The sequence below is a fragment of the Brassica napus genome, chromosome C3 (genome assembly GCF_020379485.1).
Source record: "Brassica napus cultivar Da-Ae chromosome C3, Da-Ae, whole genome shotgun sequence".
NCBI classification, from domain to species: domain Eukaryota; kingdom Viridiplantae; phylum Streptophyta; class Magnoliopsida; order Brassicales; family Brassicaceae; genus Brassica; species Brassica napus.
Window position 1 is genome coordinate 68,400,222 of NC_063446.1, and position 25,668 is coordinate 68,425,889.

At 36.9% G+C, this 25,668-nt stretch overlaps 6 protein-coding genes across 10 annotated transcripts; 3 read left to right on the forward strand and 3 right to left on the reverse strand.

Moving 5' to 3' along the window:
- Positions 1-262: 262 nt before the first annotated feature.
- LOC106361092 (LL-diaminopimelate aminotransferase, chloroplastic) lies at positions 263-3,274 on the forward strand. The gene is made up of 10 exons (XM_013800793.3): positions 263-439; positions 719-795; positions 957-1,024; positions 1,272-1,388; positions 1,562-1,624; positions 1,813-1,917; positions 2,005-2,055; positions 2,153-2,473; positions 2,546-2,752; positions 2,855-3,274. Exons 1-10 carry the CDS (start codon positions 357-359, stop codon positions 3,146-3,148), a joined length of 1,386 nt encoding a protein of 461 aa, XP_013656247.1. The 5' UTR covers positions 263-356; the 3' UTR covers positions 3,149-3,274.
- Positions 3,275-3,348: 74 nt separating this feature from the next.
- LOC106361093 (L-galactose dehydrogenase-like) lies at positions 3,349-5,149 on the forward strand. Of its 4 annotated transcripts, none has more exons than XM_048750412.1 (5): positions 3,349-3,555; positions 3,720-3,950; positions 4,055-4,224; positions 4,662-4,790; positions 4,887-5,149. In XM_048750412.1, exons 3-5 carry the CDS (start codon positions 4,165-4,167, stop codon positions 5,016-5,018), a joined length of 321 nt encoding a protein of 106 aa, XP_048606369.1. In that variant the 5' UTR covers positions 3,349-3,555; positions 3,720-3,950; positions 4,055-4,164; the 3' UTR covers positions 5,019-5,149. The 4 variants fall into 4 exon arrangements, with proteins under 4 accessions (XP_048606369.1, XP_048606370.1, XP_048606368.1 ...); XM_048750413.1 differs by having other exon boundaries at positions 3,367-3,555; positions 4,092-4,224; XM_048750411.1 differs by having other exon boundaries at positions 3,367-3,555; positions 4,126-4,224.
- A 154-nt stretch (positions 5,150-5,303) lies between these two features.
- Positions 5,304-10,830, reverse strand: LOC106361091 (dynamin-related protein 3A). 2 transcript variants are annotated; one of them, XM_013800792.3, is made up of 20 exons: positions 10,330-10,830; positions 9,974-10,256; positions 9,852-9,880; positions 9,636-9,737; positions 9,365-9,433; positions 9,225-9,284; positions 8,822-8,935; positions 8,333-8,381; positions 8,126-8,235; positions 7,909-8,001; positions 7,677-7,769; positions 7,459-7,596; positions 7,117-7,230; positions 6,947-7,045; positions 6,768-6,807; positions 6,473-6,621; positions 6,240-6,386; positions 5,972-6,024; positions 5,785-5,884; positions 5,304-5,682 (listed from the first exon to the last, which is right to left on the reverse strand). In XM_013800792.3, the coding sequence occupies exons 1-20, from the start codon at positions 10,735-10,737 to the stop codon at positions 5,485-5,487; spliced, it is 2,448 nt and encodes an 815-aa protein (XP_013656246.2). In that variant the 5' UTR covers positions 10,738-10,830; the 3' UTR covers positions 5,304-5,484. The 2 variants fall into 2 exon arrangements, with proteins under 2 accessions (XP_013656246.2, XP_013656245.2); XM_013800791.3 differs by having other exon boundaries at positions 6,947-7,048.
- Positions 10,831-11,267: 437 nt separating this feature from the next.
- On the reverse strand, positions 11,268-15,200 carry LOC106361094 (protein EXECUTER 1, chloroplastic). Its single transcript, XM_013800794.3, has 11 exons — positions 14,693-15,200; positions 14,506-14,622; positions 14,342-14,407; positions 14,136-14,242; positions 13,938-14,019; positions 12,943-13,695; positions 12,725-12,848; positions 12,337-12,506; positions 12,103-12,177; positions 11,916-12,008; positions 11,268-11,815 (listed from the first exon to the last, which is right to left on the reverse strand). Exons 1-11 carry the CDS (start codon positions 15,104-15,106, stop codon positions 11,723-11,725), a joined length of 2,094 nt encoding a protein of 697 aa, XP_013656248.2. The 5' UTR covers positions 15,107-15,200; the 3' UTR covers positions 11,268-11,722.
- Positions 15,201-15,759: 559 nt separating this feature from the next.
- On the reverse strand, positions 15,760-22,519 carry LOC106358973. Its single transcript, XM_048749944.1, has 5 exons — positions 22,412-22,519; positions 22,127-22,177; positions 21,909-21,991; positions 21,608-21,680; positions 15,760-17,221 (listed from the first exon to the last, which is right to left on the reverse strand). Exons 1-5 carry the CDS (start codon positions 22,517-22,519, stop codon positions 16,886-16,888), a joined length of 651 nt encoding a protein of 216 aa, XP_048605901.1. The 3' UTR covers positions 15,760-16,885.
- A 914-nt stretch (positions 22,520-23,433) lies between these two features.
- LOC106358974 lies at positions 23,434-25,132 on the forward strand. The gene has a single exon (XM_013798748.3). It carries the CDS (start codon positions 23,564-23,566, stop codon positions 24,959-24,961), a length of 1,398 nt encoding a protein of 465 aa, XP_013654202.2. The 5' UTR covers positions 23,434-23,563; the 3' UTR covers positions 24,962-25,132.
- Positions 25,133-25,668: the final 536 nt, after the last annotated feature.

Sequence of the window (25,668 nt, forward strand, 5' to 3'; positions counted from 1 at the left end):
ATAACCACTAAACCATAAACTCAAATATATATATTATAATTTATTATTTATATATGCCAAGGGTTTCTAAACCTTTAGCCTAAATCACCGAATCAAGACGAGTGATTCAAAAGATAGAACCGATAACTAGGTGGAATCATCTGACGCACGGTTCAATCCCATTCGGACCGGATTGGGAGGAGTATTTCGGTTTATTTTGGTTTGGTAGAGAGAATTGTTGGAGTAAACCGGTTTCTGCTTTCCCTTCGGACCAAACCGAAGAAAGCCCTAGTTTTTATTTGTCTGAACCCAAAACACGTTCCTTTAGCCTCATCTCCTCCTGCAAATTTGTTCCTCTACTGAGCCAAGTGTGAAAGATGTCGTCGACTCATCAACTAACTTCTTCGATGATCTCTTCTTCCTCCTCCACTTTCTTAGCTCCTTCACTTCTCAATCTCAGGTGGGTCAACTTGTGTTTCTTCCCTCTCTGTTTGCTGCTTATGAACTCTCAGGAGGATAAAGATGAGTTTTTTTTTTTTTTTTTTTATTTGTGTGTGTGCTTTGTGGTGTAATGAATGAAGATGAGTTTCAACTAAATCTTATAGAAACCAATTGTTAGGTTGTTTGGGCATTGAACAGTGTATAACATTGTGATCATTTCTCTTGTGTGCTTCTCTCTAGTTTTGTGGTTTGCTTTATGCCTTTTGATCTCTTTTTTCTTTTTTGCTTTTGGCTTCAGAGCTCGAAATGCTTGCTTACCAATGGCGAAACGGGTCAATACCTGCAAATGCGTTGCTACCCCACAAGAGAAGATTGGTATAACTCTTCTTGTTCTTGCTCTTTCGAAAAACATAACTCCATTTTCTTTCCTGTAGTGATAAGTAAGCTTAGTTAGTTATATAATGGTTTATTGACTCTTTTTATCTCTTGCTTCAAAATACTGTGTCTTACTTATTTTCTGTTTTGATGTTTGGTAGAGTATAAGACAAATGTGTCACGGAATCAAAACATGTCAAAACTTCAGGCTGGATACTTATTCCCGGAGGTTTGTATCTGTTTATGTCTTTGTTTACTTAAGATCTTCTGATACTTGTTTTATCAAAATGAATTGTCTTTCATTCAGTATAACTTTTTCTCCATCTAAAACACAAGAATTGCTAGCTCTTGTGACAAATAAAATGTTGGTACCAATTACACATAAGTTTGCTTATGAAATAGCCATATATAAGTTAAACTATCTTCTCTGTATTTCTTTCTGTATGACTATCCTTTCGCTTGGAAAATGCAAACAGATTGCAAGAAGAAGGTCCGCACACTTGCTGAAATACCCAGATGCACAAATTATAAGTCTTGGAATAGGCGACACAACTGAGCCAATTCCAGAAGTCATCACTTCTGCTATGGCAAAGGTACCGCCTTCTTAACCCATCTTCATATACTTTTAACTGATTTTACCAATACTGTTCTAGTATGCACTGTGGTCCATCTTCACAAAAGATAATACATTTTCTATATTTTTCTAACAATGAAAACTTAATATAACTATCCTAGAGATTGATTCTGTCTTTTTCCTCTGTGACAGAAAGCTCATGAGTTGTCCACAATAGAGGGATACAGCGGTTATGGTGCTGAACAAGGTGCAAAGGTCAGTTCACCCTTTATTGCCACCTTATGCATTGTTTTATTATTATGTCATTTGCAATTTTAGTTTCACTACGTATAGTCTTGAACTACTGCCAAATCCAAGAGAAGTTTGATTTAAAACTCTTATAGCTTCTTCATTTGTTTAAATTTTATATCCAAACTAAACCTTAACCTCACACTTTTGAACAGCCACTGAGAGCTGCTCTTGCGAAAACATACTACAGTGGCCTTGGCATAGGGGAAGATGACATTTTCGTTTCTGATGGTGCCAAATGTGACATCTCACGTCTTCAGGTTTGCTTACCTCCCAACTGTTCATCCTTACCTAATCTAAAAGATCAGGAGAACTAAGCACCTGTTTCCTTATCCCACTTGTTGCAGGTTATGTTTGGTTCCAATGTTACAGTTGCTGTTCAGGATCCTTCATATCCGGTAACTGAACATTTCTGAAACCAAACTGCAGTTGTAGTCTTGTCTATTTTTGGCTTCAGTATAACATTTTCAACCTTGCTTTTCTTATCTTCTATAGGCTTATGTAGACTCCAGTGTTATTATGGGTCAGACAGGACAATACAACACAGATGTGCAAAAGTATGGGAACATAGAGTACATGAGATGCACTCCAGAGAATGGCTTCTTCCCAGACCTTTCCACTGTTGGCAGGACGGACATAATCTTCTTCTGTTCCCCAAATAACCCTACCGGTGCTGCCGCCACGAGGGAGCAGCTGACTCAGTTAGTACAGTTTGCAAAGAAGAACGGATCAATCATTGTGTATGATTCAGCTTATGCAATGTACATGTCTGATGATAACCCACGCTCCATTTTCGAAATCCCTGGAGCAGAGGAGGTAAACAGATTGATTGATTACAACTTTCAAAAGGTACATTTTCTTAACAACCTTCTCCATTGTCCTTTACAGGTGGCTATGGAGACAGCTTCCTTCAGTAAGTATGCTGGTTTCACTGGAGTTAGACTTGGTTGGACCGTCATACCAAAACAGCTTCTCTATTCAGACGGCTTCCCTGTTGCGAAAGACTTCAACCGAATCGTCTGCACTTGTTTCAATGGTGCATCTAACATCTCTCAAGCTGGTGCTCTTGCTTGCCTCACACCAGAAGGACTTGAGGTTAGCTTTAGCTTAGCAAAAGATAGACTTCAAAACTTAACACAGTTCCCACAAGTAATAATACACTCAATATGATATTTTCGTCTTTATTAAACATTGCAGGCAATGCAGAAGGTGGTTGGGTTCTACAAAGAAAACACAAACATAATCATCGACACGTTCACTTCTCTTGGCTATGATGTGTATGGAGGGAAGAACGCGCCTTACGTTTGGGTCCACTTCCCAAACCAAAGCTCATGGGATGTGTTTGCTGAGATTCTGGAGAAGACTCATGTGGTTACAACTCCAGGGAGTGGGTTTGGGCCAGGAGGTGAAGGGTTCGTTCGTGTTAGCGCCTTTGGTCACAGAGAGAACATCTTGGAGGCATGTCGAAGATTCAAGCAGCTTTACAAATGAAAATTCTTGTAATCAACACTCATCATCATTATCCTCCTTAATGACTTGACTTGGATTGAAATAATGTCGTCTCCTCTGTTTTCTTGAATTGTTGTTGCAGCTAAGAAACTAAATGTTACACAATCATTGCAAGAACGTTAATGTGTCGAGTTTTGAGAACGTACGAATAAAATCTAGTTATGTTTGGTCTGAAAAGGGTATTTTCGTAAATTGCGTTAGTTTAGAACCATGTGTCTGTCCTCTGAACCAAGAGTTGTTTTCTTGCATTCTTACAAGCTTCGTTGACTCTGTCAATGGAGCTTCGGCCTCTAGGGAATACAGGGCTTAAGGTCAGCGCAGTTGGCTTTGGTGCATCTCCGCTCGGAAGTCATTACAGTCCAGTCGCTCAAGATGATGCCATCGCCGCCGTGCGTGATCACTTCTTCTATTCCTTCACCTCTTCAAGACATTTATCATCATCTTTCCATACAGTTTTTTACTTACTATTGATGATGAGAGAACGTTCAGATGAGATTACATCAAAGTATTTAAGGAAACTTTCAACCGAGTGATTCTCTATTTATCTGTGAAGGTATTATGGAGGAACGCTTTCTGAGAAAGTGCTTGGTAAGGCACTGAAGGCTTTACAAGTCTCTAGAGGTGACTATATTGTGGCGACCAAGTGTGGAAGATATGAAGAAGGTTTTGACTTCAGCGCTGAAAGAGTAAGAAAGAGGCATCGACGAGAGCTTGGAGAATCTTCAGTTAGATTATGTTGACATACTTCATTGCCATGACATTTAAGTTCTGGTCTCTTGATCAGGTTTACTTCTCTCTCTCTCTTGGTTTATTACTGTCTGTGTCAACATCTGCTAATTGTTGTTCCATTGAATATCTTCACTTATGTTCTTGATCGAGTGCCTCTAGGGACGATCGATGTGATACTATCATACTGCCATTACAGTATTAATGATTCAAAGTTGCTACCTTACTTGAAGAGCAAAGGAGTGGGTGTGATAACTGCTTCTCCATTGGCAATGGGTCTCTTTACGGAACAAGGTCCTCCTGAATGGCACCCTGCCTCTCCTGAGATCAAGGTTTGACATTTTTCTTGTTAACATTTTTTGTAGCATTTGTATTGAAAACATACCGTATAAGAGTTCAGTGATAGTGTTGGAACACTGTTATGCAGCATGTATAGAAAGGTTATTTTTATGTAGACTGAACGGCACTCAGGCTGACAATTCCTCAGTTTCTTAATTGGAACTAACGCTGTGAAGTGATTGCCTAGGAAACCTTCAGCTTAGCTAACCGTACAATCAACATATCGATTGGTCTTTGATGAGTACTAAGTAGAGGCTTGAACAGATTCTAGAATCTTTGCTTGATTTGAGGTTTGGTAGAGTAGGGGATGCTCTTGCGTTAATCTCTAGGTGTACGTTTTGTTCTTCTAATTTTTACTTTGGTTTTTTTCCTTTGCAAATTGTTCTTACATATGATACTAAAAAAAAAACCCTTTTAATGTCTCTTGTAGTCTGCGTGCAAATTCGCAGTTGTTCACTGTAAATCAAAGGGTAAGAAGATCGCAAAGTTAGCATTGCAATACAGCTTAGCAAACAAGGCTATTTCATCTGTTCTGGTTGGGATGGGCTCTGTCTCAGAGGTACATAACTTTCCTAGCAAAGTCCCAAAAATGTTCCATATATCATGTAGGAATTAGATTTAAGAAAATAAACAATGTATTTTTTGTTTTAATCAGGTAGAAGAAAATGTTCAAGCATTTACAGAACTTGAAGGTTTGGGTATGGATCAGGAAACTCTATCTGAGGTTGAAGCTATTCTCGAGCCTATAAAGAATCTGACATGGCCAAGCGGAATCGATCACAAGTAAAAGCTCTTGCTTTTGTTTTTTTTGTTCACAGTAAACTCTGTTCTTGGTTCTTGGAATGCTTAATGTGTCGGTAACAATGTAAGTTCTGGTTGATATGTATTAAACAAATCATAGCATAATCGCATTCATTATTGATGTGTTCAATTCTTCTGAACCAAAGAGTAAGCAAATCGGCTATCGGTTGTTACCCAACGTATATGATTTCTACCGTCTGAAACAAAAAACAAACTGTATCCACCCTTTCACAACTCTCTTAACAGCCAAACACCAAATGCAGACTCCAAACACCAAAATGTATACCAATTTTCTATAAAAATAATTTTCTATAAAAATAATTTTCTATAAAAATTATTCATTTTGCCAACACATATAGTTTAATAATACCAAAACCTGATAGAGAGCCATTAAATGAATAAAATGCGTTTATCAGTTATCACGAGTCAGATATAATTATTTTCGGATCATGTTAGAAACCGTATCCGTTTTGGTGTTGATCTACTGCTCTTCTAGATCTTCTTCCTGTACCCGGAGATGCAGTGTATGAACTACTGCTCGTGGTATACTTCGAAGAAGAAGTTGGCAAGTCCAGATATTTTGACACACCTGTTGTATCCGTACCATGATTGTGCACTGATTCTGCTTCCAAAGGCAACTCGTCTAGTGTCTGTTTAACACACAAACCCAAACCCATATGGTTATATAAATATATGATTTTTCTTTTGCTGAACGGAACCAGATACACAATAAAGTCTGGCTGAGAACATACCCTGTAAGCTTGCTGAAGAACGTGTAGAGTCGCTTGAGTGCGTTTCCTCTTAACTGCTATCTCATCTGTCTCTTGGAGCATTTCCTCAAACAAGTTCTCCCTGCACCAGATGATATTAACTACTCAGTAATAAGAGTCTATCCAAACACAGAGCATGAAGCATTTTAAACAAAAACGCAGGCAGCACCTGTAAAGCTTCCTAATGAAGACATTGTGCAGCTCACGTTTTGTGTGGTTTACCTGAGTATGATATAGAAATGGTATCAGTATCTTCAGAGTTCGGTCTAAATATTCTATATCAATAGGGTTTTGTTGCACAAGATGGCCTAAACTGTTTTTCATTTGCAACTCTTCAAAAAGAGAACTAAAAAAAAGGATCAAATATCAAAGTGGTGATATATTGTATGAGTTTTGAGTTACTGCCAAAAAAAATTGGGGATGTATAAAGTACTTGCCAGGAAATGCATGATTGCTTTTGGTACCGAGTCCTCAATGTTCTTCCTCACAATGTTATAGTATGACTTGAGTAAGAGCTTTGTTATCTGAATCTCGACTGCTTGCTGTTCCGAATGGGTTTCAGATGGCCTCAAAACAGTTGGGGGCTTCAGGGAAGTAAAGCAAACAGTATGAGTTGAATAGGTACAACTTTTTATGGGCAATATGTACAAAGACAGCACAGAAGACGCACCTCCTTAAGATAGATCATGGATAGGTTCTGAGACATATCCTCAACAGCTTCACTGAATGGTTTGTTTGAGAAGTTTTCTTTGGTAACTGCCCGACTATCGCTCCCTCGAAAGATTGAAGGGAGACCCCACCTTGAATCACTCCCATTTGCTATATCAAATATAAATTGTCCGATAAAACCACAATTAAACTCTACCACACAGATTTATCACACAGCCAAAAACTCCTCCGAAACATGCTAAATTATCTACTTGCATGCAACAGAAGGCCAAAAATGAGAGTAATTCGAACGTTACCAGCTGGTGCAGCTTTTTCAGAATCTGCAGACACAACTCCCTGAGAACAAGTCATGGTGAAAGTGTCAATTAACAATCTTTGCCGAAAATTTATAATTTGCTCATGGGCGATTAGTGCTAACAAACAGTACATAAAGATATATAGATAAAACTATATTACATAAGAAATAATAGCATACCTGATCAGCAACAATTCCATTAGCTTGTCTGCCGAGGAAAGATCGAGATTTCACCTGACTTGCGGAAGAAGAAGATGTTCTATCAGGCTCCGCTATTTCCTGCTACATTAAATTAAATTTATAAGAAACACTAATTATTTTTGTGTCTTGTTGCTCAAAGCACTTCATACCTTTGGTCGTGACACAGAATGGGGAATCCTAGAAGACTTCACGTGTTGCATGGCTTGCTCCACCGCCTTGGTTCCACCAATAAAATTTGGATGTGACGTGTTTATGTAATCCATCTGCAAACAACACTCAAGAGATTAATATCACCATTGAAGCCATTATGACAACCAACACTAATAGTTAAGTTCAAATTTGGAAGCAACTAATCAATCAAAACGAGTCCTAAACAACCAAAATCAGAAACGATCAATCTCTCCTCCCTAAACACAAACAGGGTCTCAACTGATAAATTCAAGTGTAACTGGCGTAAATGATCATATGGATCTCCAATTTATTATACAAACCTCCATATCAATGATATCCCCGATCATAGCTTCCGAGGGTTCAAGACCATCTCGCAGGAAATCCCCAATAACCTCATCCATGCGCTTTCTCAGGACAGGGAAGCGCTGTAACTCATTCATCATACATTTATGGCTAATCTGTAGAGAATTTCAAATTTATGACCAAAATGAAATTAAAGATTATTTATTATTTATCAATAATCACAAGAAGACATCACCTTTACGAGTTCGTCAAAAATGAACCTAGCACACTGAAGGCTAGGATCTAACAAACGAGATATCTGCCTCTTAACAAGAACTTGAAATGGAACCTATGCAGAAAAGATTGGATCAAGAGACTGTAATTAGATACCCCGGGAAGTAAAAAGGTAAGGAAACATATGTATGCTTGGAAGCCCTGACAACCAATATGATATACAAACATGCTAAGAAACATCTTAGGAAACCTACGTCTGGAACAAATAATGCGGATCTTGGACCGGTTGCGTTCTGGATTGCAGTCCGGATATCATCATCTGTCAAGTCTTCGCATGGATCAACCTCCTGAAGAAGCAACGTGAAGGAAGTCCATCAGTCTAGAGAAATTTACCTCAGGTAGCTCCAAAAAACATACACAGATTAAGAAAGAACTAATTGGAAACAAAAAAAATATGTAAGCTAAGCGAACCTCCAAACTCTTAACAAATATTGACTGGAAAATATAGTGAATTCTTGCTCCTCCAGAGAGCTCGGATGTTGACATTTCTTCACCTTTCCCTTCCAGCAATGAAGAGTAAGCTGTTTCAAAAGTTAACCATGAGACTCACTATGAACCAAAGAAAACATAAAGTAAATTATCTATCATTCCAACCAAAATATCATCTTCGAATATTACCTTCACAGTATTTTGAAAGAAAGTTGAGGAGAACAGCTCCTTGACCACCCTAAAGATTTTAAGGACAGTAAAGACCCGCAGAATATGATCAGTTTGACAATTTAAAGATCTATTTAAAATCATAAAAAAGAAGCAAGTCGTTACGAAATGACAATGTAGAAAATAAGAAATTCGATTCAAAAATGTAAATACTTAGGTTAACTACACTTTGGCCAACGTTTTATCCCTGCATATAAGATCACTTTCAGATGCTAATATTACCAGCTAAAGGTTTTGTTTTGCTAGTCTACTAACAAAAAGCACTCCAGAATGTTATGAACACATGGCACATGCATGAGCAAATAGTCTGGAAGAGCAAAAATTGTACTCAAGCGAAAAGACAAGGCAAAAGACATTGCAAAGAGGAACAAACGGTAAGTTACCAAAGTCAGTGTCACCATGAACAAAGAATTTGGTAAATGAGCCGTAAACTGGAAAATAAATACATACCTTGGATTCTGTAATTTCACCATAGCTCTGATGCTCCTTAGCTGTAGCAACCAGAGCATTACTTATCCGCGACTTCAAATCAGGAAGTAGAACCTTAATATGTTGAACAAGAATCTAGAGAAATACAACAAAAAGGCTAGCTTCAGTTAGTCATGTTCAAATATAACAATTACCAATGCAAGATATGAAACCTATTAAAAAGAAAAAACTAGTCAAGAACAAAAAAGAAATATGTATATAAATCAACTTCGTAATTAACTTGTCTACAAAGATGCCTAAAAAAACTCTAACATCATCCAATAATAAATATTATCCAGAATATATCCTTTATGCCGTACACAACAAATGAACAATGACTTAGTGTAAGGAAGAAGAAGAAAACTCTCAAAACTGCACGAAATACCTGATTTAACTTCTTCGCTAGCTGAGGGATACCCAGACGGTCAGCAAGACCATGGTAAGCCTGTGTAGTACAAAAAAAATATAATGAGGACAAATCGCAAGAGTATCAGGAAGGGGGGTCGAAATATGATGCAATCATACTGGACGACTCCGGAAGAACTTCTCTTCTGCGCTAAGAGCTTCCTTGACTGAACGGTTTAGCAAAATATCCTGTTTACAAAAAAAAAAAGACCAGACGTTGCATGAATGCAAGGCCACAAAATAAAAGCAGAAAAAAGTATCACCAGCATTGAAATGATGTGGCTGAGACTAAGAAATAGAGCACAAATAAAGGAAGAATAGTAAAGAAAGAGTCAGCATACTAATACTATATGCCGGCAAGAGAAATATAAGCACAAGACCACAGCTTTACCTCCTGACAACGGTTTACCACTCCCACATATCCAAGTCGTAGAGGAACAATTTTTCCAAGAAGTAGATTACTAGCATCGGTACCTTTGTCCATGATATCCAACTGAATCCAACGAGAAATAAAATATTAAAACAGTTGATAAAAAAACAGGGACAGCTAGCTTTACGACCACACTACAATGATAGCAAACAAATGTCTGTGACAAGGAATATTCACCTTCGTGATAACACCTATTGTTCTGTGACCTGGAGACAGCATCAATACACAAAAGGTGAAGATGAGCAATGTCAGATACATACTACCCATGAAAGTAATCAAATTTTTTTAGCAGAAGTTACCATCAGGATCGGCGGCTCTTGCAACTTGAAGTGCATCCGAGTTCGCCAAATCGGAATTCGCGGGAGTAACAGCCAGTATCAAGCAGCTAGGTTGCTTGATGTAAGACAAGATCATAGTTCTTATCTGTGCTTCGATATCAGTTGGCTGATCACCCACAGGCACCTTGGTGATACCAGGGAGATCCACAAGCGTGATATCCAATACATTAGGTGAATATATCTTTAGACGAATCTGTTTAGCTGATACACCTTTGTTATCTCCTGCTAACCTATTCGTCTCAGCCTACAAAGATAATTCCAATTTAGAGCAATCCTTGTATTGTAATGTGTGCCAATACAATAGAAAAGTAACAAACCTCGATTTCGCGACGAATCTCCGAGAAGTCATAGATACGATGGTTGTTAGGGAGGTGAAGGAACTCGCCCCACTCGTCATCGGATCCGCCATTGGACTTGCTTTTGGTCTGGAGGAGCTGGAGGACGAGAGGGCGACGCGTGCAGATATCGTTGCCACGAGGGAGGAAGTCTCGGCCGACGAGAGCTTCGAGGACGCTGGACTTGCCGCTGCTCTGGCTTCCGACGACAGCTACCTGAGGAAGCTCGATGGAGGATTGGCTTCCGAGCTGAGCGAATATGTCTTGTAGCTTGTTGACGATCGGAATCACGGAGGATCCTAGTGGCGCGGCATTGCTTGAAGCGGTGCCGGCGGCGGTGGAGGAAGGCGGAGGCTGGGGAGCGTCGGCGGTTACTTCTTCAACAGACATTGATGGTGATGGATCGGGCTAGGGTTTTCGCGAGAGGGTCAATACTCGATTTCGTGCTCTCTCTCGCGAATGTATGAATGATGGAGCAAATTTTTATTTATTTTATATACGCTAATTTTATATCTGTTGTTTTTACTTTGTCAACAAGCTCTAAAATTCCCAAAATCAAATTTTTTTAAAAAAAAATCACCGTCGTTTAACTAAAATTCAACGTGTTCTACAAGGTTCGATAATAAACATTTTTTTAGTTATTATTGATAACATGCAAAAATCAGTTTGAAAGTTTTTGGTACCATAAACTCTCTCTCTCTCACACAGTATAAGCTTTTGATAAAGTTTTTGGTACCATAGATACATCTTGTCCAACAGCTTTTTCAAATGAAAAATTTCAACGTAATTAGCCATGGCTACATAGATAAGACCACAAGCAAGGGAGAAACACATCACTACTTCAATGTAACACATTCATGTACTACGTACATGGACAAGTTTAACAACTCTACAGCTCTCAAAACCAAGGTGTAACCAAATTTCAATTAATACTCAGATGAGAGAAGTACCTCTCATTCTTGTATATCTTATTATACTATTTGAGAACTGAAAGAATATACAAGGAAGTTATATATATAATAGCAACTCTTATCAAACAAGAAATCTCTGAGAAACATTACACATAATATCTAGAGAGAAAGAGAGACTTCTCCAACCTGACAATCCGGTTTCCTTTCTGACTTACATTCTCAGAATCCAACTAGTTTCACTGCATGATCAAGTAAGTACTCTGATGTGCTCAACCTTGCCGCAAGAAAAGAGCCAGCAGCAACTTGAAGTAATCTCATCACCAGTCCAGAAATATAAGAGCGACCCTTGAACGTGAACTAATCTTATATAACCGGTCCCATGAATGTGTACTAGTACATTTACAATGGTAATAGCAGAAGAAAACTACTCCTCGGTTGCAGGAAGAGAAGGTAAAGACAAAAGACTAGGATTGAAGTCTCAGGCGGTTGAAGAACATCACAAAGTGATATTCAGGTGCCCAGTATACAAATCCAACGACAGGTCCTCCTTTTACATACTGCATCACAAACCACACAAACACATGTCATAATTTGAGTTTTTTTTTTTTTTATCATGGACAAATTGGTTTAAGTCTAGTGAGAGATGAAGAGAAGAACCTTGCCATCCAGGATAACAAGCTCGCCATCTACCCATCTTGGATTACGGAATCCAGGATCAGCAAGCCTACCTTGTCCCTTGTATCTAGCAATCTGTATACAAACCTCCATTATGAAGCTACACAAACTAGAAATCCAATGATAAAACAAATTTTACTGATAAGTTTGGACAGTGTTGTAAGCATACCACTCCAAATTCTTCAGGGATGAGACCTCTATGTGGAAGCTCATAACGTCTACCAATCTTTGCGCGAAATGCTACCTGTCATAAGATACCACTGTGATAAGGCCACACATAATGTAATTGCAATAAAAGAGTTTTTCTCATCAGATTAGTACCACAATGAATATCCTTTCATTCAAATTGCGGGTTTTCATATTTGTCTTAGTACCTGATCCTAGAACAAACAAAGAAACTAACCTTCCCAGCAGGTACATAAGGATCTCCAGTTAACTTCACGGCTTCTACATATTCATAGAATTCAATTTCTGTTGACTTCTTAGACTCCTTCCCACCTTTCCACTGGCCGAATTTGCGTTTCAAATGAATTACTTCTGATGTATACAGACCATGTGCGCCAATATATAACCCTGGATACAGATGAACATACATTTTCAGAATCCATTCCATAATGAGAGCTGATGTGAGAATAATTGTTATTTAAAGAATATGGTTGCAATATTCAAGTAATCACCCATTAGTGACACTGAAAAATATTAACTTCTAACCGCTAAGTGTGCCATACTGGAAAAATTGTAGAGATTTTCTCTAAAGAAAACTTTCATGTTCAATCAATTTACTAACTCACCATCTAGAGGATCTGGTGATGGAGTCACATCAATGCGCCGGAACTTCGTCAAACCCGACAACTGTTGACGGTTTTGAGCCTGGCTGAGAGTGAGGCTTAGTAGCTCCCCAACATCCTTAAGCATCTACAAAGCGATGTTTCTAGAATAAGCTTGGACTCCCATTATACTATGAAACAAGAAGAAACAATCTATAGCCAAAACACACAGCAAAACAAACCTTGAGAGAAATCTTCTTCTCTTTCTCAATGGACTTGGCCAGATCAACCATAATGTTATCAATCCTGCGTCTACTTTGCCTGTTACCTTTTCCATCAAGTAAAGTACTCTCCACACCCTTGGACTCTTGTTGTACGTTCAAATCTTTCTCTAACCGAAGATAAAACGAAGACTTCTCCACAGATTCCAGATTTGCAGGTGACCGTAGTGACTCTTTAAGAGGTTGGTTTCCAGAAAGCCTATCAACAATATCGCCTATCACAAACTTAACCGCGATTTCTCTCCCTCCGTTGTTGTCAATGATCTCATCAGTCACAGACTCCAATTCAATGTCAGCGTTTTTATCCTCACTTTCCGCCTTAGTTCCCTCTTCCACTTCTATCTCTTCTATATCAAAGTCCTTCTCTTCATCTTCATCTTCATCTTCTTCGTCTTCTTCATCATCAGCTATCTGCTCAATAACTTTTGAGATGAAATCCTTGTCCACCTTTCCAGGCGCAGTCACTTTCATAACCTTGACTTTGACCCCAGGGATCATATCTCGCAGGAACGTCTGGAAACCAGAAGATTCCTCGAGGAGATCAGAATCGTCGTCTGAGTTATCACTCTCTTCATCTTCACTACTCTCCACCGCGAGATTACTTGCGTCTTCCTTCCTACCCGGTGGTGGAGTCAAGAACCTGGGAGAGTTCAGAGATCTGGAAGGCATTGTTGGAACGTCTGGAAAAATCTCCTTCCATTTTAAGTATACAACCTGAAGATGCACACATCCCAAAAAGAAAGTCGTGAGATAATTTAGACGAGCAGTTTAACAGTTTGCTATCTACTAAAAAAGGTCAGCTTCCAATAAAGAACCAATGTTCATAGCATTTAACTACATAGCAATAAAGAACCAAGTTCAAAGCAGTTTACAGTTTGCTATCGACGAAATAATTCTCTAACGACAACTACTAAAACTGGACAGTAACTACACAGCATTAAAGAAGGAAACAAAACCTGTTTTCTGTAGTTTCCTTTTACATCTCGTGTCAGAAAGATTTCAAAAAGAGGAGCACCCGTAGCAGATGTACTAAGCTGCCTGAGAGAGAGAGTGTTTTCAGAACAAGAAGTGACCTAGAGAAACTTGGCTTTTTGATACAGAAAATGTTACTGCCCGCATTCAAGTTGATGAACTAAGAAGAACAAGTAATTTACCGAGGGTTATAGCTTCTTGCCACATATCTTCCATGCTCTGCGGTGATTTGAACGATAAGACCAAAAGGATCTTTGACATCTTCCGAAATCCCCGACCACCACCCTACCTGCAAGCGACACAGAAAAGACGATGTAATACCTCAAAAACAAGTAGAAACAGAAGAAGCTCTTTATACAGCTATAAAAGAAACAAAAAACGAGCTCACCAACCCAGCACCAGCTTTGTCTCGTAAGTAAACTGCATCCTTGTAACGCTCTTCAAGAACAGCTCTCTATCACAAAAAACGCAGAAAAGAACATCTTTAAGAATCAACCAAACGGAAAAGAGAGACTAATGATTCACGTTTCACATAGTAGATAGAGTCTATACATTGAAGCTGGACATCACTCTGCCAACAGCATCATTCGTAGCAGCAGCAGCAACTGCCACCTTGAGCCTCGCAGCATCTTCATACTCTTCTCGTTTAACAGCTCCATTCAATTGCGACTGTACACAAATTACAAAGTCATCGCATGAGACACATTTTCTACAGGACCATAAAAAAAAAAGTAGGAACCTTTAGGACGGAGATGAGACGGTCTTGCTCGTCAATTAGTTCGAAATGCTTCTTCCATCGCTCCCAATCCCAATCACTTTCCTCACCTTGCTCCCCCGAAACGACGTCGTCGTCGTCGTCTCCAGCATCCTTACCCTGACCCGTGGTGCTGTACCAGCTCAGGACCGAATCGAAGCGCTTGATGGCGCTCTTAAGGACATCCTGGATCGCAGCGTCCCATCTAGGAGGGTCATCATCGGCGGAGGGCGAATTTCCACCGGAGGAGGAGGAGCAGCGGCAGAGTGCGGCAGGATCCGAGAGACGATGAGGGTAAAACGGTCTTTTGGTGGGAGTGAGCCTTGATGAGGTGGCGGAAGCCGCTACGGCGGGGGAGAAGGCGAGGTTTTGCGACGGAGGCGTAGATAAGGAAGGCATCGCCGGAGAGACAGAGAGAGAATAATTTGTATTGTGTGGATGAGATGGGCTTTTTGTGTTTCGTCCAACGGAGTGTTGTTTTATTACTAACCAACCAAAACGCAAACGTTTTCTTTGTCGGATGTCTGATTTAGTTCAGGATAGATATTTAGAGCAACGAACGCACGTGCGTACTTATCCTAGATTTTTTTTTTTTTTTTTGCTATGCAGTGTGTCTACTTTATAATCATTGTGATTATCCTTCTAATTCTGTTGAAAACTTATCCGTATAATTTGTGTTTTATTTTTGAGGTAGATAGTAGGCTAAATAAATAGTTAACAAGTGCAAAAAATAATAATTGTAAAAATAGTTAAGCAGTTATCCCAAAAAGGAATGTAGGTGTAGATGTATCTCCTTGTTGTTTCGTTACATCTCTCATCGCCAGTCTCCGAGTTGTTGTTAATTTGCTTGTTGCTATAGCTCCTTCAGGGACAGTCTCTTACTCTTTCTCTCTTGTCTCTCTTACCAGGTTGGCCATAAAATTTATCCGATCATAAACATCTTAAGATTAATTTTAATAAAAAAAATTATTTTGATATTTTGACAAACATACGAAACAATGTATAATATTTTTTAAAAAACTGAGGCTAAAGCGCATTCGACTGTGTCACTCTTGATCTTCCTCTGATGAAGCTTTATGATCATTTCCTGGCGGCTATTTGATTGGATATTCCGGTCTTATGCTATCTTGATTGCTTATTTGTGGTTCTTGCCGAGACATATTGGGGATTCATCCTCAAAATTTTAAAGCGTTCATATCTTCATTCTGTTATCTCCACCTTTTTTTGTTCTTCTACTATGCTTCTTTCATCATAATTAGCTAATTGGATTATGTACTCTTTGCAACAGATTCTTGAGTACTGGGCTTGGAGAGGAATGCTTCAGATTTTGACGTATTCATTTAAATCAGTTGCAATATACATGAATCCATTTGTAACAATTTCACAGCTCAAACGAGATGTAACCACAATTTCAATTTTCAATTGTTACTTAGATGATAAGGATAATTCATTCTTCTGTCTATTCATAATGGTGGATAAGAGAGCCAAACAAATATACATGAGATGGGAGATATCCATCTTCTTTTAAATATATCATCAAGTTTTTAGCCTCTTCACCATCACATTAGAACTTGTTATAACGAAGTTTCCTCTGTCTTTAAAATCATCGCTTGCGACTGGGCTTCCCTCGTCATTAGACAACACAAAAGTATTATAGCAAGAACGAGCAACTACATCTCTACTATTGTTAAAGCCTTATAGGTGACCAACTTGTGTTAGCTATTTTGTTACACCGGTGCAGATTCTTTTAGTCATGTGTTTAGGGTTTTGATTGTTGAACTAACTTAAATTAAAATTATTGAATTGGCAATATAGTTGACCACAAAAAAAAAAAATTGTCAATATAGTCTAAAATAATACAATAAGTTGAACTAACAAGGCTCAAACCAACCATAAAATACACCTACCAAAACCATAAAATATTATATCTGTGATAAGCTTTTTTGTAATCCATATAGACTCTTGCCACTATATATACTGACAACATATAATCAACACAAAGCAATAAACCGAAGAAGCAATAAGAGAGTGGCTTAACCATAATCTAAAACTCATCAACACATCAAAGATGGCCTCGTACAAGCTTTTTCTCATTGCTTGCTTAGTGACTCTTTCTTCCACTATTATGATCAATACTTGTTCGGCTTCACGACATCTTCTTCAGCAACAACCTCTTCCTCAAATTCCAAACATGCCTATCCCAACAACGGGACTACCTCCATTGCCATCGACCATGCCACAACCAACTCTCCCCACCATTCCCACTTCAATTCCTCCATTGCCATCAACATTGCCACAACCAACTCTTCCAACCATTCCCACTTCAATTCCTCCATTGCCATCAACATTACCACAACCAACTCTTCCAACTATTCCCACTTCCACCTCTCCATTTTCAATGCCAACTTTGCCTTCATTTCCAACAACAATCCCTTCTCTCCCCACTAGTTTCCCATCCATTCCCTTTTTCTCTCCTCCGCCTACTACAGCTGCATCGAGTCCTTGAATGATTAGCTAATTCATGAGTTTTCTGTATTTCTAAACTATAATGAGTTGTTTCATTGTGGTGTCTTGTGTTTGGTTGATTACACATATATGATCCGTATGATTGTACCTTTAATTTCCCTTTTGATGATCATTATCTTGTATTTTATATATGATGTATGCTTATTTGGTTTCTTTACTCTTGATTATATAAAATTTGTTTTTGTTTGTAAGATTTAAGTTTAATATGTTCTGCGTGTATATTTATTCTCTTACATCTGCAGTAAAACACTACTTGAAATCTTTAATTCTGTTTATACGCACACATTTCTAGTTTGTAAATTATAAAAATGTGTACGGCTCTCCCTCTCTCGTTCTCTATTTATAAACATGTATTAATATATAGTTTTTTGCTAAAAATAATAATAATAATAATAATATATATATATATATATATATATATTAATATATAGTTTTCAGCGTACAAGTTCATATTTTACACTAGTATTTTACCATGTCATAAGCAAAATTGATATCCTTTTTACAAAGTATATATCTGGTATACTATGATCTGCAATCTAAAAATATCTTCAAGAGCTGAACGACTAATTTACGAAGAATTGTCAAAAATAGCACTTTGAATATACCACTTTTCATTTCTACTTTAATCAACTTGACCATTAAAATTTTAATTGGAAAAGTACCTTTATACTCTTAACTAGTTAAACCTAAGACTAACTCTTCTCTTCTACATCTCACGGTAATTTAAATCTCATCATCTCAGATTCAAATCGGCGTTGACGAATTCCGTGGTGATGAGTTCTCCGGCGAGATCGGACGACGCTGCAGAGTTGTCCGGCGAGATCCGACGAAGCTATAGAGAGATCCGACGAAGCTACGCAGAGATCCGACGAAGCTATGGCTAGATCCGACGAAGCTACGGCGAGATCCGACGAAGCTATGGCGAGATACGACGAAGCTACGGCGAGATACGACGAAGCTAGGCGAAATCCGACGACGACGAGGAGTTAAAACGTAAAAGTCGACAAAAGCTTAAAAGGTACCGGATAATCGATGGTGATCGTCGGTTTTTTTGTTTAGTTTTAGCGTGATTTCTCAAAAATTAGTTTCTGCGAAGGGAGACGAAGATTTTGACATGAATTTTTTAAATCTCAAATTTATAAAACCTTATAAATATTTATCAATGAAGAACATATTGATTATGTATTTATCGATATATCTTGTTGATCCTTCCCGCTTTGAATATTTTTCCCATATTCTTATAATCAGGTTATGATAATCGAAATATGCTCCATATGTTGAGAATGAAAACTAATAAATGGAATTCACTGGGATTTCATAGTGGATGATGAACGAGGATCTTCTCTTAGTATGATTCATCAAGATATTAGCTAGAATGCTTTGATTGTGGTTGTTTAGAAGATTTTGGAATTGATGACAACATAAACAATGTAAATCTTAGCTATGTCTCACCTTCAAATTTAAACTTTGGTACAAAAGAGTTTCCTTGGTACATCCACAAGAGTTAAGGTAAGTAGTAGTATTTATAAAACTAAACCTTGAAATGAGTTTGTTTGATTCTGATCACAAGCATGGTCTCTGTACAGTCTACAGAGAGGGTTGAGGCAATATATCCCTTGTTGAAGGACATGGCTATTTCACCAGATATGCTAGAAGGAAGCAACACGATGAAACAAATGTTTACTTTTGCCTTAGATCAGCTAGAAACGGTATTGTTACAGGAAATCATGTTTTAGCCGAGGAAGCTACATCAATCACTATCTGGTGTGTTCTACAATTTATAAATACTTATAAATAATTATAAACTCTTATTAATGGATACAGTTTTATAAGAGTTTATAAATAATACACAAAAGAGGTTTTTTAGTACAAAAGAGGTTTTCCTAGTTTTTATTAGGAATGATCGCCAAGTGGCCTCCTTTACGAGCAAACATAAAGAAAGTGGAGGATTTCTTCATTTTTGTGCAACAATTTCTGAGATTAACTCTTTGGTCATGTTTTATTTATAAGGCTTTCTTATTTACTTTGACACAATCACTAGTTTCGTGTTTTTATAATGCAAAAATATATGTACACACTCTCTTTGATTGTGCGAAAACAGGTTGTCTATGGTAATGCACTTGAGATATTTAGAACTCCTTTTACATTTTCATAAGGACTTAAAAATTTATTGTATAGAAATTATTGAGTTCATGTTTTTATGTTGCAAATGGAAAGGCATAGATCACAATTAATTATGTCAAACATGATACATACACGTAATGACATTTCTAGTACTCAAGACTTCCTCATTGCTCGAAGTAGCAAAATCTTTGAGGTGTTTATTACAATTTAATACTTTCAAGGACATAAAATAATAGTCAAAACTTATTCATTTCATGTCTAAGATTTTATTACATTGTTTACATTTATAAAGACTTATAAAATAATTGTACAATCTTATTAGTTTCATGCTTTTATGTTACAGATAGAAACACAAAGTCACCACTGATAGTACCAAATATGGTAGAACCCGAGATGAAGTTTTTAGTACACATATTTGCCTATTGCTGAAAGTAGTAATATTCTTGAGGCATGAAGAAACAAATTATTTATAAGAGTATATAAACCATTTATAAAGGCATGAAGAATTTAATGATAAGTCTTTATAAGGGTTTATAAAACATTTATAAAGTCCATCCAATTCAGCAAAATCAATAAGCCTTTATAAATGGTTTATATACTCTTACAAATAATTTATAAAGATTTATAAATGATTTCCAAATTTTATAAATTATTTACGAACTTTATAAACTGTTCTTTTATAAACTTCATCTTGGGGTTCTATCAGGGTTTACAAACTTTATAAGGGCTTATAAAACATTTACATACCCTTCATAAAAGGTTTATAGACTCTTTATAAATGATTAATAAGTCGTTATAAATGGTTTCTAAACTTTATAAAACCTTTTATGAACTTTATAAATGTTTTATAAACCCTTATAAATTATTTACATACTTTTATAAACCTTATAAATGGTTTATATACTCTTACAAATAATTTATAAACATTTATAAATGAATTAAAAACTTTGTAAATGATTTACAAACTTTATAAACTGTTCTTTTATAAACTTTAAAATGGATTTATAAACTCTTATTTCTTATTTACATATTCTTGTAAACCCTTATAAATTATGTTACAAACTCTTATAAATTGTTTTATAAGCCTTTCTAAATAGTTATAGATTCTTTTTTTTTTTTTTTTTTTTGTTTAACCAGGCGGGGTTCGAACCTTCGGCCCTAATCCACTCCTAGGCCCGGAGCCAGCCTGCGTCTGTACCTTTTACGGTCCTGGACACTCCTCCCCGCCCGAGACTCGAACTCGTGACCTCTCAAACCGGATCCTGAGGTGTTACCAGTTGAGCTAGCTCGTCCGGGTAAAAACCCATAAAGATAGTTAATTCGCTATGAATGATTCTTATGAAAATAAGAACCCATAAAAATAGTTATAGATTCTTATGAATGATTTTAGGGACTTTAGGGATTTTATAGAGGCATGAAGAAACAAATTGTTTACAAACCCTTTATAAAAGGTTTATATGCTCTTTATAAATGATTAATAAGCCATTATAAATGGTTTCTAAACTTTATAAAAACCTTTATGAATTTTATAGATGTTTTATAAACCCTTATAAATTATTTACAGACCTTTATAAACCTTATAAATTATTTTACAAACCTTATAAATTGTCTTATAAGCCTTTATAAATGGTTATAGACTCTTATCAATGATTTAAAGACCTTTTAACTGATTTTTTTATAAACATTTAAAAATGGTTTATAGAATTTATAAACTTCTTTATATAAGCCTTTATAAATGGTTTATGTACTCTTACAAATAATTTATGAACATTTATAAATTATTTCCAAATTTTATAAATGATTTAAAAAACTTTATAAACTGTTCTTTTATAAACTTTACAAAAGATTTATAAACTCTTATTAACTTTTATTGATTATTTACATACTCTTGTAAACCCTTATAAATTATGTTACAAACTCTTATAAATTGTCTTATAAGCCTTTCTAAATGGTTATAGATTCTTATGAATGATTTAGGGACTTTCTAATTGATTCGTAAACCTATATAAACCTTATAAATTGTTTATTAGCTTTAACGTTTTCATAAACATTTATAAATTGTTTATATACTTTACAATTTTTTTTATAAGTCTTTATAAATTGTTTATAAAATTATCTAGAACCTAATCAGACAACATTCACCCTTTAGTTGCAATAGAGACAAGAGGAATGCAAATTATGTAGAGATGACTCAGCAAAAAAAAAATCAGAGGGCAGGTTGGATTATAACCTTTGAAGGAAATTCAATACGGCCACAGAGACACCATCAAGTTCTTGTGTGGAATAGAGACTTCTCAAAGACCCAGATGTCAAGTACAAGCACCTGCATAAGCAACAAACTTGTAACTCACTTGCAGTTCTTAAAAAAAACTCAATTCTAAGATAAAAATTATGCTCTGCCTTTCAATGTCGAAAGACTAGATTATACTTGAGTTTAAAAAGTGATTACTAGTGAAAGAAATGCAGACATGTTGTTCACTCTTGGCATTAGAAACATCATTTCTCAAAACATATAAGTAAAAAAGGTACGTAAGTCTAATGCCAAACTTACCTTCGCCACCACGGAATTTTCTCATGAAGTGCATAAGGTTTGGAAACAAATCCATGGCTTACCGTCGACCCTCTAAAAACACCCTGCACTCGTAAATAGTTGATGTGAGACATCAAATCATAGGAAACAACTGACATATGAGACAAAAATGCAAGAAAGAACAACATAAACCGAATTATTTAACACACTATTTTCTGCAGTTGAGGTGGATCCTTTACTTGCGTTGTAGCATACCTTTTATCACCGCTAAAGGGAACATACTCTGCAATCTAAGACACAAGAAGAAACAAAAAAAAATGTCAATGATTGGTCAATAAGACTTAAGAAAAAAACAAGAGCCAATGATGAATATGGTGATTACCATTGTAGATCGAAGCAAATGTGTGCTGGCAGGGTTCTGGCTCTCATATAAGCTTGAACACAAGCTTTTTCCATGAGTGTCGGGAACTGAACATGTCAATTACATTACTAAATAATTCAAAAGTATCAAGTCAGAGTCAAACCAGTGGAGAAATGGGATCTGGATTCACTACCGTGTGAAAGAGAAGAATGAAAGCTCCTCCAACGCCCCAATTTGAAATCATCTCCAACTTGAGTCTGAGAGAACTCATTTCCACTCCGAAAGCTGGAGACAAATGATGGATGACGATAAAAAATGGATTACTTTTAAGCTGCCACAACAATGGAAACAGGATGCAGAAACTAAAAATTGAATTTCTTTTTTGCGTTAAATTGAGATTTGAAAACTCTAAAAGGTTGATCGAGTAGCTTGTGGTAAAAGCAAACGATTCATAATTCAACGCATTTTTTCCTAAAACTTAGATTTACAAAGGGTTATAAATTTTTAAAAACTCAATGTTCACTAGCGTAAATCTTTCTCTTAGATCCGATTATTAATAGATAACTTACAAAATCCGAGAAAATTACTTACAAGTTGTGATTCTTGCTCAATCTCGTCGCCGTCGTCGCTCGATCTCCCCGTCGTCGCTCGATCTCCCCGTCGTCGCTCGATCTCGTCTGCTTCGTGAGAGAAGATACACTCGATCTTGTCACCGTCGCTCGATCTCGTCGCTGTCGGTCGCTCGATCTTGTCGTCGTCGTTCGATCTCGTCGCCGTCGTCGCTCGATCTCGTCGCCGCGTTGCCGTTGCCGTCGCTCGCTCTCGTCGTGTTGCCGTTGCCGTCGCTCTGTCGAAGATTCTGTCGAAGATTTTTCTCGAGGGAGAAAGAGATAGGAAATTATGTTAGAATTGTGAGGGTTATTTTTGTCTTTTGTCTATTAATGATTTAGGTATTTATGAAAATGTCTTCTTTCTAAGCGTATATTTGAATAGTGGTATTAAACAAAGTGTAAAAGTAAAATTTCTCCCTAATTTATATAAAGTATACTTTGCTACGAACTTTGCGAACAAACTCATAAATGCCTTTTTAATTTTGTAGAAATAAAACAAGAAGCTTGTGTTGGCTCATGGCTGATGCTAAAAACTGCCAAAATGTGGTCACATCGTTGATAACGTTCTTTTTCCAACATGCAATTTATCAACCTCTTTGGTAAAAAAAGTTCACTTCACTTTTCCTCTCACGAGTTTCATTTTCACATCAATCATCAAATAGAACCATTCTCTCTCATGACGTTCATTCACTCTCCCTCATAACATGACTAGACGCAGCGTTTCATGGAGACTAGTCACTTGCTTATCCTCCTCTCCTAAGTTATCCTTGAATGTCTTGTGCCTTGTCGTCACAGTCTTTGTTCTTCTCCAAATATGGTCATTTCACATTACCTTACAACCCATTTTACTCCCTCCATCACTACTCACATATCTAAACCACCACCAACAACAACAACAACCTGAAGTATCCCACAACGATTACTTGGTGGAGAAGCTACGCGAGTCGGTAACATTTCTTCCCCTAAAAGACCTTCGTTTTTCAAACAAACCACTCGAAGGTCATACATGGTTCATGAGCTCTCTCTATGATAACCAAACCAAAGGAGAGGTTCAATATCAAGAGTTTCCTTCAGAATCTTCCAGAGAAAGGCTTCTGTGCTTGAAGGGGTTTGATAAACATGATGGGTCATGGAACTACTACGCACTAGCTTGGCCTCAAGCTCTTCCGGTCAACGCTAGTCTCCAAGAGGGATTGACATTTGTTTCATATAATCATTACGATTACGGTAACATGTGGCATGGATTATCTGCCATGGTCCCGTTTGTTGCTTGGAGCTTAAGAAACCAATGTGAAAAGCCTCACAGATGGGTTTTATACCACTGGGGAGAACTCAGGTTCAACATGGGAACTTGGTTGAAAGAGATCATCACAGCTACTTATGATCAAGAACCAGAATTTGTACGGTTTGGTGATGAGAACACACCAGTTTGCTTTGAGAAGGCGGTTGTAATGAGACACAACGAAGGTGGCATGTCAAGGGAAAGAAGAATAGAAGTCTTTGATCTCATTAGATGCAAAGCAAGAAGTTATTGTAACAGCTCATCCAAGACCTCAAAACCTCGAATCGGTATGACATTGCTTATGAGAACCGGACCAAGATCGTTCAAAAATATTTCAGCCGTGACAAATGTTTTTAAGAGAGAGTGTAAGAGAGTAGAAGGGTGTGAACTAAAGATTGCTTATTCAAACAATCTAACATTTTGTGAGCAAGTGGAGCTAATGAGAAACACAGATGTGTTAGTGTCACCACACGGTGCACAACTCACTAACTTGGTTCTAATGGATAGGAATAGTAGTGTGATGGAGTTTTACCCTAAAGGATGGCTTAAGCTAGCAGGTGTTGGTCAGTTTGTGTACCAATGGGGAGCTAATTGGTCAGGAATGAAACATGAAGGAGCGTGGCGTGATCCATTTGGAGAAACATGTCAATTTCCTGATACTGATAGACGATGTATGTCGGTCTACAAGAATGCTAAGATAGGATACAACGAGACTTATTTTGGCGATTGGACGAGAAGCGTTTTGGAAAGAGTAAAAAAGATGAAAGATGTGGTAGAACGCAACCATGGTTATGAATCTTTAGATGGTTGTATGTGTTGATGGAAGTGAAGGCAACCAAAAGTACTCTAATTTTTCTTGAAATATAGAATACTAGGGTCGACCCGCCCTACAGGCGGAATTTGATAGATTGATTTTTATAAAAGACGTCACTTTGTAAAAAAATCTTTTATCTTAAATTGGGTGTGAGTATGGTTATTGCGTACACCAAATTGAATTATATCACTAACTAATGATGACCAAGTTCTTAGTATTGTTGGCTTTTTAATTCCGAGTTGAAAGAATTTATAGTGCGTTAAGTTATTATATGTGTTTTGGTGAATGTTAGTAACTGATAATATTATCAATTTTGTTTTTATGTTTAGCTTTTTGTGTTTTTTTAGTTATATTTGCTTATATATAATGTAATTAATTGTGGTTATAAGTTTAATAGTAAATATAAAATAGAAAGTAAGAAATAAAGAGAAAAGGTAAGAAAAACAACAAATGTATTATTTTGGACAATCTGAGCACGGTACACGAAAATGAGAATCATTTTAAATAAAATATTGTGTCTCAAAATGTAGGGCATTTTATGTTTATTCAGATCCAATCAATTATGCATTGGTATCAGTAAACATGGTTTAGATCTGGTAATAATGATTTTAGTGAATTGATATTATATTTAAAAAATCACGGTTTATGGATATGGTATGGTTTATTAACTGAGCAAACCAAGCGAACCGAAGATGTTGATTTTATATAATATA